At 40.1% G+C, this 13,570-nt stretch overlaps 1 protein-coding gene across 1 annotated transcript in view; it reads right to left on the bottom strand.

Annotated features, from left to right (window-relative positions):
• The window catches only part of nepro (nucleolus and neural progenitor protein), a 37,328-nt gene extending 26,055 nt beyond the window's left edge, over positions 1-11,273 (bottom strand). The window contains exon 1 of the mRNA XM_028799223.2: positions 11,100-11,273. Coding sequence (XP_028655056.1) covers positions 11,100-11,184 — 85 coding nt within the window. The 5' untranslated portion in view covers positions 11,185-11,273. The remainder of the gene's footprint in view (positions 1-11,099) is intronic.
• Positions 11,274-13,570: the final 2,297 nt, after the last annotated feature.

Raw genomic sequence — 13,570 nt, 5'->3', positions numbered from 1 at the left:
CTTCAATGTGATCAAGGAAGACTTCATAATATTCGATCAGTCATTTTGCCATCGAATATGAAGATGAATCACCATACTAGGCTTACGTATACAAGAAATGGACTGCTCTAAGCTCACAAGAAAGAAGCCCTACAACAACAAGGCTTTACAAGAAAATGGATCGAATGAGACAACTCCAGGCGTAATTACTGAATACGCAATAACATCAGTTCAAGACACAAAGAAAACAAATTCACATAGTACTCTCGGATCACACTCTAAAACGCAACGTCCACTAGACTGGCTAATCCTATCTTTTGTAAAAAAAATAAAAACCTTAATAAAACAATGCATTTTCAAATACTTAAACTCTTTCAAATTTTATAGCTGATTTATATAGGAATAATAATACTAATTTCTCTAAAAAATTAATTAAACATTTTTCCAAGACTAAAAACTTAAATAAAAAATAAATAATAAAAAAACTTTTTTAAAACCATGCCTTTATTTAACATGTACTAAAAACGAGAAAATACTTTTTTTTCCAGGGACGTCACAAACTTGATTTTTTCATATACAAACCATATTGTACATGTGTCAATATATTATTGTGACTAAAAATAAAAGCATGGGGTGCGCATAAGATATTTCATATCTATAATATATAAATTACTTTCAATAAAAGAAATAACATTTCAATCTAATTTAAAACAGTGATTTAATTTAACATTTCAAATTAGTACAGTCTACTACAGTAGATAACATTTAATAGTATTTAATGTTATCGATCTCTCTTTCTACAGAAATTTTAACTAAAAGTCAATTGTTCATATACTTTAAAGTTCAAAATATATTTCCATTTGTTTAATGTCTTATGAAAATTAACTACTTAAAATACTATTAAAGTTTACATCAAGTCAAATTTTATTTCTTTAATCAAGAGTAATTTATACATGAACAATAATATGCAGAAATAGCTTAAGTAAAGAAAAACTCTGCTTAGAATTCTTTAAATTACACACGAAATATATTATGAGCGCCCCATGCTTTTATTTTTAGTCACAATAATATATTGACACACGTACAATATGGTTTGTACATGAAAAAAATCAAGTTTGTGACATCCCTGGAAAAAAAGTACTTTCTCATTTTAGTACGTTAAATAAAAGCATGTTTTTTTAAATTTTTTTTTATTATTTTTTTTACCAATTCATAACACTTAATTGTTTATGACATCCAAACAAATTTAGTAAAAAAATACAAAAGACAACCTGAGTAAACATAACATGCAGGTTTTAAATGATCATTTGAGTTAATGAAGGGAAAAAAAAAATAAAGTTTGATATCACAGATGTGAAAAAGTAATTTCCCCTTAGTCACCCAATCAAATACAATAAGTGGTTCAATTCGACTAGTCTTCTCTGTCCAGTTACAGGCCTCTCTCTAATCTTCCTTTATTGGCTAAGGTGATGGAATGTGTGGTTGCTACACAAATCCATTCTTTTCTTCTAGACTCTATGAGCCTTTTCAGTCTGGTTTTCGCACACAGCACTGAGACAGCTCTTCTCCGCAGGGCTGTGGAGTTGGGAGACAATTTTGGGTACCTGGAGTTGGGGTTGGAGTTGGCAAAAATGTATCGACTCCTAATAAATTTAAATTGTAATGAAAATATGTAGCAAGTTCAAATGCCCCATTTCACAAACAATAGTCCTAATTAAGTACTTATCTGATGTAAGAATAAAGCCCAGTGCATAGATGGTGTTACTACTAGTGTAAAGTTCAGTTGAGCTATTATACAACTGGACATTCACATATTGTAATCTGGATTATGGTACATTACAAAAATTGTTTTCATTTGATTTCAGATATAATGCGTTGAACAAGTTCATTTGAGTTTAAACAAGTGTAATGATGTAGGTGGAGGTGTGTGCTATGGCCTGATGTGTGTTCAGGGGTTCTTGTTTTTTGTTTAAATTGGCCAATACGGTAGAGAGTCAGCTTCCTAGCCAGTAGTTCTGTGGTTAAATGACATGTATGTTGCCTTCCTTCAATCAACATGGAAAATACCTTAGCATATTAAAATACAGAGGAGTCGAAGTCTGAAGTACCGGAAACTAAGGAGCCAGAGTTGAAGGATTTATCTACCAACTCCACAGCCCTACTTCTCCACATAGTTAATGCTCTTTTCCAGTCTGCAGACTATGGTTCCCTTAATATTCTCCTCCTTCTTGATTTAAGTGCAGCATTTAACACTGTTAATCATGAAATCCTCCTGTCAAATTCCTCTGCTGTAGGATCTCTGGCTTAGCCCTTCAATGGCTCACATCATATCTTTCTAATAGGCAACAGTTTGTCACACTCGGCCGATAGAAATCCTTCACCTCACCTGTGTCGTGCGGCGTCCCTCAGAGTTCAATCCTTGGGCCGTTACTCCTTCTACTTTATATCCTTCCTTTTGGTCAGATTATTCACAGACATGGCCTTAACTTCCACTGCTATGCTGACGATATCCAGTTATATCTTAGTACACATGACTCCCCTACAGATTCACCTCCCAGCACACTCACTGACTGCATCACTGATCTTAAACTATGGATGGAAAATCACTTTCTCAAACTTAAAACTCCCAACTTTCTAAGGCATCCAACTTCTGTTGATGTCAAACCTGCTCCTGTTGTCAGACATCTTGGTGTCTTGTGCGATTCATCACTTAACTTTGCACTACACATTAGGTCTCTTTCCAAAATGTCACTCTGTCATCTCCGTCACATTGCCCGTCTCCGTCCACTTCTGTCCTTTAATGATGCTCAAACTCTGGTTCATTGTTTCATAATGTCTTGTATCAATTACTGTAATTCCCTCTTCATCGGCCTCCCTGCAAAATCTACACAGAGGCTACAGTACATTTAGAACTCCACAGCCACACAAAGCGTTTTGCTCACATCTCTCCTGTTCTCCCCCAATTTCACTGGTTCCCACTTCCATCAAAGATTAAATTCAAGATTCTGCTTCTCACTTTCAAAGTCCTACATAACCCTTGCCCCCCTCTACCTCACTCAGCTCCTAGGTCCTTGTCACTCTCTCAGGTCCTTACTGTCCCACGCAGCAGACTCTCCACCCTGGGAGGGCACATCCTTCGGTGTTATGGCCCCTCTTCCTCAGTCTCTTCAAGTTTGCTCCACTTTCTACACTTTTAAATCTCGACTGAAAACTTTCCTCTTCTACAAACTTTTGTCTTCTGTGTAATTTTTTTTTTACTCTGTATGTAAAGCGACCTTGTGTTTGTGAAAGGCACTCTATAAATGCAAATTATTATTATTATTATTCAGTGGCGGACCGTGCATTTCACACCTAGGCCTTCAGTAGTGCTCCGTCTGAATCAACCCGCCCCTCAAAAACTAATTTATGGTTATAAAAATCATCTTAATATGCAGAAATACAGTATAAAGAGCCGTTGCATCGCAGATAGATAACTCCTGTAGCCACAATAAATGCCTTTATTGAATAGACAAACCAGGGGTGAACAAGTTCCTTTCTACTGCAGCTACAGCCCGCAACACACATAAAAAACATCAATAATAACTCATAAACTTGCAATATTATTTAGGAAAATCGCAACATTTTACTCACCAAAAATTCGGATTATTTGTAAACAAAATCCATCCTCCTCTCTTTCCTCAAAAACAGTTCAATTACTCTGTCGTACAGATTATCCGTGCGCTTCAGTTCCATCACAAAGTCCCTTTCTATCGCCATCGAAGCTAATGCTGAAAGTCAAACCTGCCCTGCCGTATTTCTGGCATAAGTTTTAATTCGCTTTAGGGCTGAAAATGTCTGCTTGACAGAAGCAGTGGACACGGGAATGGTCACTGCCAAACATACCAATGTGTACAGTTGCCCCATGATGCTCTCATTCAGATTTTTCTTATGAAGGAAGTCAAGGAGATCAGTGGGAGATTTTCCTGCAAAATCATCCATGGCATACATTACAGTCAGTTCTGTTTTTAGCCGAGACAGATCAAAAAGTGCTTCGTTCGCTCAAAGCGCCTGCGGTGCGTTCAGTGGCCTCGTAGAGTTCTTCATATCGGCTTCTATCTCGCTCAACAGTGTCACAGAACTCCTTTACCCTAGCCAGACAAAACTACACATCCAGTTTTTTGTCCTGTACTATTGAAAAGAGCACGTCTGAATACTCAAAAATGCCACTGAATGTGTGAAGTAAAAAACAAAACTCAAAATCATCCAGACGTGGTTTATATCCATCAGCACAGCGCACAGTGTCCTCATCATACTCGTCATGATGCTCCAGGATGTGATGAAACAGTTCCTTTAGAGCATCTCTCTTCTCTATCCAATCAATGGGTCTGAATACGGTGACGTTGCCGTACGCCTGCTAGAGGGCCCTAGTGAAACCAACTCAAAATCTGATTGGTTGAAGCAGCAGTTTAATCGACATTTATTTTGTGTTAGAGGGCCTGCAGAACAGATTGTGAAGGCCTCCAGGCAGACTTCTTTGACTTTGATCCTGCCTGGCAACAAATGATGGCTGAAATGTGATTGGTCAAATGCTTTAATACGAAAATACATGTCTGGAAGCAGCACAGCCATCGGAAAAGCTATGAAAGGAAGCGGACAGACTATTTGGAATTATTTAATAAGTATTCATGGACAAAATATAATTAACATCAGTTTGTGATTCAGATATTTTTTTAGGCCAGCAGAGAAGGCCTTGAAGGCCCTGACGGCCCGCCACTGTTATTACTATTAGTCACACCCAAGTCCGAAGGCTACCAGCCCTGTCAAATCTCAACATCACTTCAACAGAACGTTTCCAACAACATGGCGTTGACTAAAAAGTCTCAACAATCAGCACACCGAGCCTCAATCAAAAAAAAATGTCACAACATATACCAGTTGGGAAAGGCTTACAACTCAATGTCTAAAACCCTGGGAGTCCAGTGGACCACCGTGGAAGCCATCAACTCCAAATGTAGAAAACATGGAACAGTGGCAAATCTGTCCAGGAACGGCAAAATGACTTCAAGAGTGCATTGAAAAACTCATCCATGGAGAGTCTGGATGAACATCTAAGAAGCCGCAGGTTTCCGTTTCATGATTCTGTTAATACTAGAATTACCATAGCCTACGAAAAAACTCGTGGATCCGTTCCACCTTAAATTGCTTTGCACCTTTCCATCAGCATCTTTTGTCCTGTAAATGTGTCGATAAGCAGCAAGCAGCCGTACAGTTTTCTCAGCTCAAGTCTGTTTACCTGTGTGTCAGTTGCTTAGAGTTGTATAGTGAGCAGTGAAGCAAAATGACACCTTTTATAAATACTATATGGTTATTTGGAACATATGCATTTCCTGTGTGTTCCGTGTCTACAACAATCTATATAAACACATCGTTAAAACAAACGTTTTTCATGTTTTAGTAATAATTGACAAAATGTAGACATGATGTGTTTAATGTGTGAAGCCTGAAGTCCAAATATCAAATAAACACTTTCACAAAAGGTACAAATATAACAGAACAAGTGTGCTTCTATTCAAGAATATAACTGCAGAAAACAAACCTGCGTTAGAGTGCAACATTGACACCCCTTTGATACGATTGCTTCGGTGGTGCAACGGTAACAACTGTTGATTGGTAGTCCAAACTTCACAGGTTCGACCCCGGACGACTCCGTTTTGAGAACTGAGCTGCTCTTATTCTTACTATCTTAGAATAAAAACATACATTTGATTTGAGTCTGTAACAGCTGGTGTAAATTTATGATACTTGTAAAGGTTAGCTTCGTTTTTTTTTTTTTTATTCAGTTTTATTCTCTCAGTCGCGTTCACGATCCCTCCCCATCTGACACTGCTTTTTTCACATAAAGATGCGCTATAACAGAGGTGAACTCAGATGATGATGACGGTTGTACATCGGAGAAAGAATGCACGTCGCACTTTTGCCGTCACTGTACTTTGTATATGTACACGGGAAGCTTTGCAGTCTACTTGTGACTTTACGCTGTAGGAAGTAAGTAAGTAAGTAAATAAATAAATAAATAAATAAATAAAGGTAAATAAGTAAATAACATTCGATCTGGCTCTTATATACAAAGTACAGCGACGGCAGCTTCCAACTGCAGCTATAGACTCTTCAGTACGCGAGCGATTCTCTATGCTAGTGTTTACATCTGGACGATATGGCGACAACAGAAAGACCATGTGACGGACTGTTACTTCTGTTTGACTAATGTGTCTGGTTTCTCATCAATTGGATCTCCTAATCTGCCTTCAGCAATGAGACCCGTGCCACATGATGACAGTCTTCCAATTCTGAAACCACCAGAGGATTGGACCTTAGACAAACCAGATAAAGAAACTGCAATGCATGGTACGGACAGTGACATTGAGCCGGAATTTGAACCGTGCTCATCAGGCGATCCACATCTGATAACACAGTCAAATTGAACGATTTGGTCAGAGATTTGGGTCTGTCAAAAGCAAAAGCCGAGCTGCTGGGTTCAAGACTGCAGGAATGGTGTTTGCGGTCACCAGGTATGAAAATTTCTGTGTTTCGAGGCCGACATCATGATATAACCACATATTTTGCACAAGCTGACCGTCTCCGTTTCTGTTGTGACATTGAAGGATTGTTCTCGGCCTTGGGTTGTTATCACAACCCGGAAGAGTGGCATCTCTTCATTGATACGTCAATGTTAAGCCTGAATGCTGTTCTGCTACACAATGGCAACGTTTATCGTTCAGTACCTGTTGGCTATGCAGCACACATGAAAGAAACGTATGAGAATATGAAACTGTTGCTGAAGCACGTCCAGTAGAGCAGGTACAACTGAAATATCTGTGGAGATCTTAAAGTCGTTGCTCTGTTACTAGGACTGCAGCTCGGCTATACAAAGTACTGTTGTTTCATCTGTGAATGGGACAGCTATGCCAAAGAGTCGACAGAACTGGCCACTCCGTAAAAAGTTAGTTCTAGGACAGAAAAATGTGGCACATGAATCGCTTGTCAACCTGGCAAAGATATTTTTGCCTCCTCTTCACATAAAACTGGGACTCATGAAGAATTTAGTGAAAGCGCTGAACAAGGAAGGCAAAGGTTTTCATTATTTAAAGACAGATAACTGACGCCAAGATCAAAGAGGACATTCTTGTTGGCCCCCAGATCAGACATGTTATGAGTGACAAGCGGTTTGATGATCTGTTAGTTGGGCCGGAAAAAATAGCCTGGAAAGCCTTCAAAGACGTTGTTGACAATTTTCTGGGCAATTACAGAGCGCCAAACTACATTCAGCTGGTAGACAAACTTCTCAAAGCATACAAGACAATGAAGTGCAACATGTCACTCAAGATTTATTTCCTCCACTCACACTTCTTCCCCGCAAATCTCAGTGCTGTCAGTGATGAACACGGTGAAAGGTTTCACCAGGACATTGCTATGATGGAGAGACAATACCAGGGCAACTGGAGTCCGTCAATGCTTGCTGACTACTGTTGGACACTGCAACGTGATGCACCAGACATTGAATACAAAAGAAAATGAGGAGCAAAACACTTTGAATTCTGTTGAATTTAATAGCTTATGCGAAACATAAACATGACTAAATACGTTACTGTCAGTAAACACATACAGTAATCCCTCCTCCATCGCGGGGGTTGCGTTCCAGAGCCACCCGCGAAATAAGAAAATCCACGAAGTAGAAACTATATGTTTATATAGTTATTTTTATATTGTCATGCTTGGGTCACAGATTTGCGCAGAAACACAGGAGGTTGTAGAGAGACAGGAACGTTATTCAAACACTGCAAACAAACATTTGTCTCTTTTTCAAAAGTTTAAACTGTGCTCCATGACAAGACAGAGATCACAGTTCCGTCTCACAATTAAAAGAATGCAAACATATCTTCCTCTTCAAAGGAGTGCGTGTCAGGAGCACAGGCTGTCACAGAGATAGAGAGAAAAGCAAACAAATCAATAGGGCTGTTTGCTTTTAAGTATGCGAAGCACCGCGGCACAAAGCTGTTGAAGGCGGCAGCTCACACCCCCTCCGTCAGAAGCAGACAAAGAGAGAGAGAGAGAGAGAGTTTGTTTTTCAATCAAAAATCAATACGTGCCCTTCGAGCTTTTAAGTATGCGAAGCACTGTGCAGCATGTCGTTTCAGGAAGCAGCTGCACAAAAGATAGCAACGTGAAGATAATCTTTCAGCATTTTTAGACGAGCGTCCGTATCGTCTAGGTGTGCGAACAGCCCCCCTGCTCAATCCCCCTACGTCAAGATCAGAGAAAGTCAGCGCAAGAGAGAGAGAAAAGTAAGCTGGGTAGCTTCTCAGCCATCTGCCAATAGCGTCCCTTGTATGAAATCAACTGGGCAAACCAACTGAGGAAGCATGTACCAGAAATTAAAAGACCCATTGTCCGCAGAAACCCGCGAAGCAGTGAAAAATCCGCGATATATATTTAAATATGCTTACATATAAAATCCGTGATGGAGTGAAGCCGCGAAAGGCGAAGCGCGATATAGCGAGGGATTACTGTAAATGTCTATTTCTCAGAGTTCCTACGTGAAGCAGTAAAACCAAAACTATACTTGTGCATACCCAGTAGGTACCTGTCAGCAAAAACTTTACAGGAAGCAAGACTTTTCAAAAAAATGTTTAGGGGGCCAGACTGACTACATTCATGGCCAGAAGTTTTGAGAATGACCCAAGTGTTGGTTTTCACAAACTTTGCTAATCCAGTGCTTTTAGATCTTTTTGTCAGATGCTTCTATGGTAAACTGAAGTAGAATTACAAGCATTTCAGAAGTTTCAAAGGCTTTTATTGACAGTTCAATTAGGTTTATGCAATAATTTGCAGTGTCGGCCTTTCTTTCTTTTGCAAGACCTCTGCAATGCGCCCTGGCCAAATCCTGACTGATGGCAGCCCATTCTTGCATCATCAATGCTCAGAGTTTGTCAGAATTGAATTTCACTCACAATTTTGCCTAAGAACACAGACACAAATAAAGAATGGGACCAGCCATCCAAGAACAGTTTGGTGAGCAACAATGATGGAACACCGGACCATAAGACAAAAGTGACAACTAAGTGGCTCGGGGAGCAAAACATCAAAATTTGGGGGCCATGGCCAAAAACCACCATCCCCCCCAAACCCTACCTTAATCCCATTGAAAACTTGTGGTAAATACTCAAAAAAGTGGGTGAGCAAACAAAAACCCACCAATTCTGATTATGCAAGAATGGTCTTCCATCAGTCAGGATTTGGCCCAGAAGTTGATTGACAGACAGCCTGCCAGGGTGAATTGCAGGGGTCTTGAAAAAGAAAGAAGAGCCAACAATGCAAATATGGACTCTAAGCATAAACTTCATGTCATTGTCAATAAAAGACTTCTGAACTGCTTGTAATCCTACTTCAGTATACCATAGAAACATCTGACAAAAACACTGAAGCAGCAAACTTTGTGAAAACCAGTTCTTGGGTCATTCTCAAAACTTTTGGCCACAACTGTAGGCTGTGGTGGGCAATTTCGTCTGGATATCGGGATACCCCCTACTCTTTAAAAAGGAGGCCCAAGGAGCGTTGATGACCAGAGAGAGTCAGGACCTCGGTTTTATCTCCCATCCGAAGGACGACACCATTTTTACAGCACAGTGTCCCCCCCTGTCACTGCACGGGGGCATTGGGGATCCTCACACAAACCACAGGGTAAGCAACCCCTGCTGGCCTCACCAACACCGATTTCCAGCAGCAACCTCGGCTTTTTCTATATGGTTGCCCATCCGAGTCAGGTCCGAACGTGCTTAGCTTCATGTGGCTGACCTCTTCTAAAGCGCAAGCCAATCTGTCACATGGAATTGCCTTTGGTAAGCAAAACATCAGACCGATATGTTTCTTGAGAAAGCAGTTTCATTTTGGCCATTTCTGAAACAAGAACAGCACTTTACAAACGCCAATACCCTGCCAACCCAAGGAAAGCCAATTTAATTGCTTCATTAAACAGAACAAGGGATTAATGGCACAAATGCAAAGGTTTCTCTAATAACCAATTAGCATTTAAAAATGTCCATTAGGACACTGGAGGAATGGCTGCTAAAAATAGGGCTTAGCAGTCATATGTGAAAAATAAATTTTAAAACAAATCAGGCATTTCAAGCAGTAGCAGCCATTAGCATCACTTGTAATGCTGTGGCTGAAATTTAAAATCAATTTAAATGATATGTCTTGGGGAGTATTGATTTCTATCCAAACATGAAAATGTCTTTTGAATGCTATTGTATATACCTCACTTGTGGTAAAATGCCTACTTATGTATTGATCAATTTGTTAATTATAACGCTTTTTAAAAGTAGGCCGTGTGGTGTAGAGCTGTTCAGGCTTTGGACTTCAAATTCTAACGTTGCGGGGTCAACTCCCACTACTGACACTGTGTGACCCTGAGCAAGTCACTTCACCTACCTGGGCTCCAGTTGTAAAACCAAAAGAAATGGAACCAATTGTATCATAAATGCTGTAAATCGGCTTTAATAAGTAAATGTAAAAAGTATTTGAGATCAGCCATTACAAATCTAGCAAATCGTCCTAACAATTCGCCATGCGTTTCCATCTTTTTTTTTTACACCTTGCATAAACGGACGTGCGACTTTCTTATTGGGTTCATTTTCGTGGTTAAAATAACAAAAGTTGCTACCGTTACATGTACGTCGGTTCAACAGTTGCTGCCCGACTTGAACTTATTTTTTTACATAAACTCTGCTACTTTAGTTCTAAACGCGGGGTCCTATGATGTGCGCGCCGCAGCTTGGCGCTCGTCGGCCACCGTACATCAGCTGGCTTCTCTCACCGCACGGCGAAGCCGTTCGTGTTTACTTCTTCCCAGTGCCACTCTAACAAACTTTTGTTCTCAGTTATAAACAGTCAATACAAAAAAAAACATTAAAACAAAGTAACCAACAGCCTTCCGGGCTACACATTAGAAATCATCCGTGCGTTCACAAAACGTGTACACTTCAAAACGCACGTGGCCGCCTCACTCAACTCCGCGATCGGTCAAGTCCACTTTTAACGAATCCCCTATAATTAAATACATCAGCGCACACACTTCCACGTACCTGTGCCCTCGCTAAAACAGAAATTTGTCGTCGATATGGTACAAGGACGTACAATCTCCACTCGGTTCCACAGCTCCGTAGCCATCTTCACAAGACAAGCACCGTGTGGGGGCGCGCATTACACACGAGCACGCGCCACAAAACGGGAGCGCACGTCTCATCACCTGGCACAGCGCAAAGCGCGTTCTCGTGAATCGAGCGCGTCGTTTAAAGCGGCGGAAGATCAGGCAGCTACAGAATCATTTACGGAATAAAGTAAATAAAATGGCAATTATGAAATAAATAGTGACATCTGATACATATAGACAACTCGATAAATTATAAAAATAAAACAATGTCATTACGTTATAATCATTGCAGGGTTTTTTTTTTCAAAAAGTGTAACGTATATATATTTTTTATAAACTATATACAGTACTGTGCAAAAGTTTTAGGCAGGTGTGAAAAAAATGCTGTAAACAAAGAATGCTGTCAAAAATGGAAGTGTTAATCATTTATTTTCATCAATCAACAAAATGCAATGAATGAACAAAAGAGAAATCTAAATCAAATCAATATTTGATGTGACCACCCATTGCCTTCAAAACAGCATCAATTCTTCTAGGTACACTTGCACACAGTTTTTGAAGGAACTCGGCTGGTAGGTTGTTCCAAACATCTTGGAGAACTAACCCCAGATCTTCTGTGGATGTAGACTTCCTCACATCCTACTATCTCTTCATGTAATCCCAGACACACTCGATGATGTTGAGATCAGGGCTCTGTGGGGGCCATACCATCACTTCCAGGACTTCTTGTTCTTCTTTACGCTGAAGATAGTTCTTAATGACTTTGGCTGTATGTTTGGGGTTGTTGTCCTGCTGCAGAATAAATTTGGGGCCAATCATACACCTCCCTGATGGTATTGCATGATGGATAAGTATCTGCCTGTATTTCTCAACATTGAGAACACCATTAGTCCTGACCAAATCTCCAACTCCATTTGCAGAAATGCAGCCCCAAACGTTCAAGGAACCTCCACCATGCTTCACTGTTGTCTGCAGACACTCATTATTGTACCGCTCTCCAGCCCTTCAAAGAACAAACTGCCTTCTGCTACAGACAAATATTTCAAATTTTCCCTCCTCAGACCAGAGCACCTGCTGCCATTTTTCTGTACCCCAGTTTCTATGTTTTCATGCATCCTTGAGTCGCTTGGCCTTGTTTCCACGTCAGAGGTATGGCTTTTTGGCTGCAATTCTTCCATGAAGACCACTTCTGGCCAGACTTCTCCGGATAGTAGATGGGTGTACCTGGGTCCCACTGGTTTCTGCCAGTTCTGAGCTGATGGCACTGCTGGATATCTTCCGATTTCGAAGGGTAATAAGCTTGATGTGTCTTTCATCTGCTGCACTAAGTTTCCTTGGCTGACCACTGCGTCTACGATCCTCAACGTTGCCCCTTTCTTTGTGCTTCTTCAAAAGAGCTTGAACAGCACATCTTGAAACCCCAGTATGCTTTGAAATCTTTGTCTGGGAGAGACCTTGCTGATGCAGTAGAACTACCTTGTGTCTTGTTGCTGTGCTCAATCTTGCCATGACATGAAACTGTCTTCACAACCTCACCTTGGTAGCAGAGTTTGGCTGTTCCTCACCCAGTTTGAAGCTGTTTCTGTTTCAGTTAATGACTGTGTTTCAACCTATGTGTGACATTGATGATCATTAGCACCTGTTTGGTAGAATTGGTTGATGAGACACCTGACTAGAATCCTACAAAATCCCTGACTTTGTGCAAGTGGACCGATAAGAATTGATGCTGGTTTGAAGGCAAAAGGTAGGAACACCAAATATTGATTTGATTTAGATTTGTCTTTTGTTCTCTCACTTTGTATTTTGTAAATTGATAACAATAAACGATCATTATTTATATTTCAGAAAGCATTCTTTGTTTACAGCATTTTTTCACACCTGCCTAAAACTTTTGCAGAGTACTGTATATATATATATATAATATATATATGCAGTGCATCTGGAAAGTATTCACAGCGCATCACTTTTTCCACATTTTGTTATGTTACAGCCTTATTCCAAAATGGATTAAATTCATTTTTTTCCTCAGAATTCTACACACAACATCCCATAATGACAACGTGAAAAAAGTTTACTTGAGATTTTTGCAAATTTATTAAAAATAAAAAAATTGAGAAAGCACATGTACATAAGTATTCACAGCCTTTGCCATGAAGCTCAGAATTGAGCTCAGGTGTATCCTGTTTCCCCTGATCATCCTTGAGATGTTTCTGGAGCTTCATTGGAGTCCACCTGTGGTACATTCAGTTGACTGGACCTGATTTGGAAAGGCACACACCTGTCTATAGAAGGTCCCACAGTTGACAGTTCATGTCAGACCACAAACCAAGCATGAAGTCAAAGGAATTGTCTGTAGACCTCTGAGACAGGATTGTCACGAGGCACAAATCTGGGGAAGGTTAC

This window comes from Erpetoichthys calabaricus, chromosome 4 (genome assembly GCF_900747795.2).
Source record: "Erpetoichthys calabaricus chromosome 4, fErpCal1.3, whole genome shotgun sequence".
NCBI lineage: Eukaryota > Metazoa > Chordata > Cladistia > Polypteriformes > Polypteridae > Erpetoichthys > Erpetoichthys calabaricus.
Note: the sequence above shows the minus strand (reverse complement) of the source record. Positions and strands in the feature narration are given on the sequence as shown.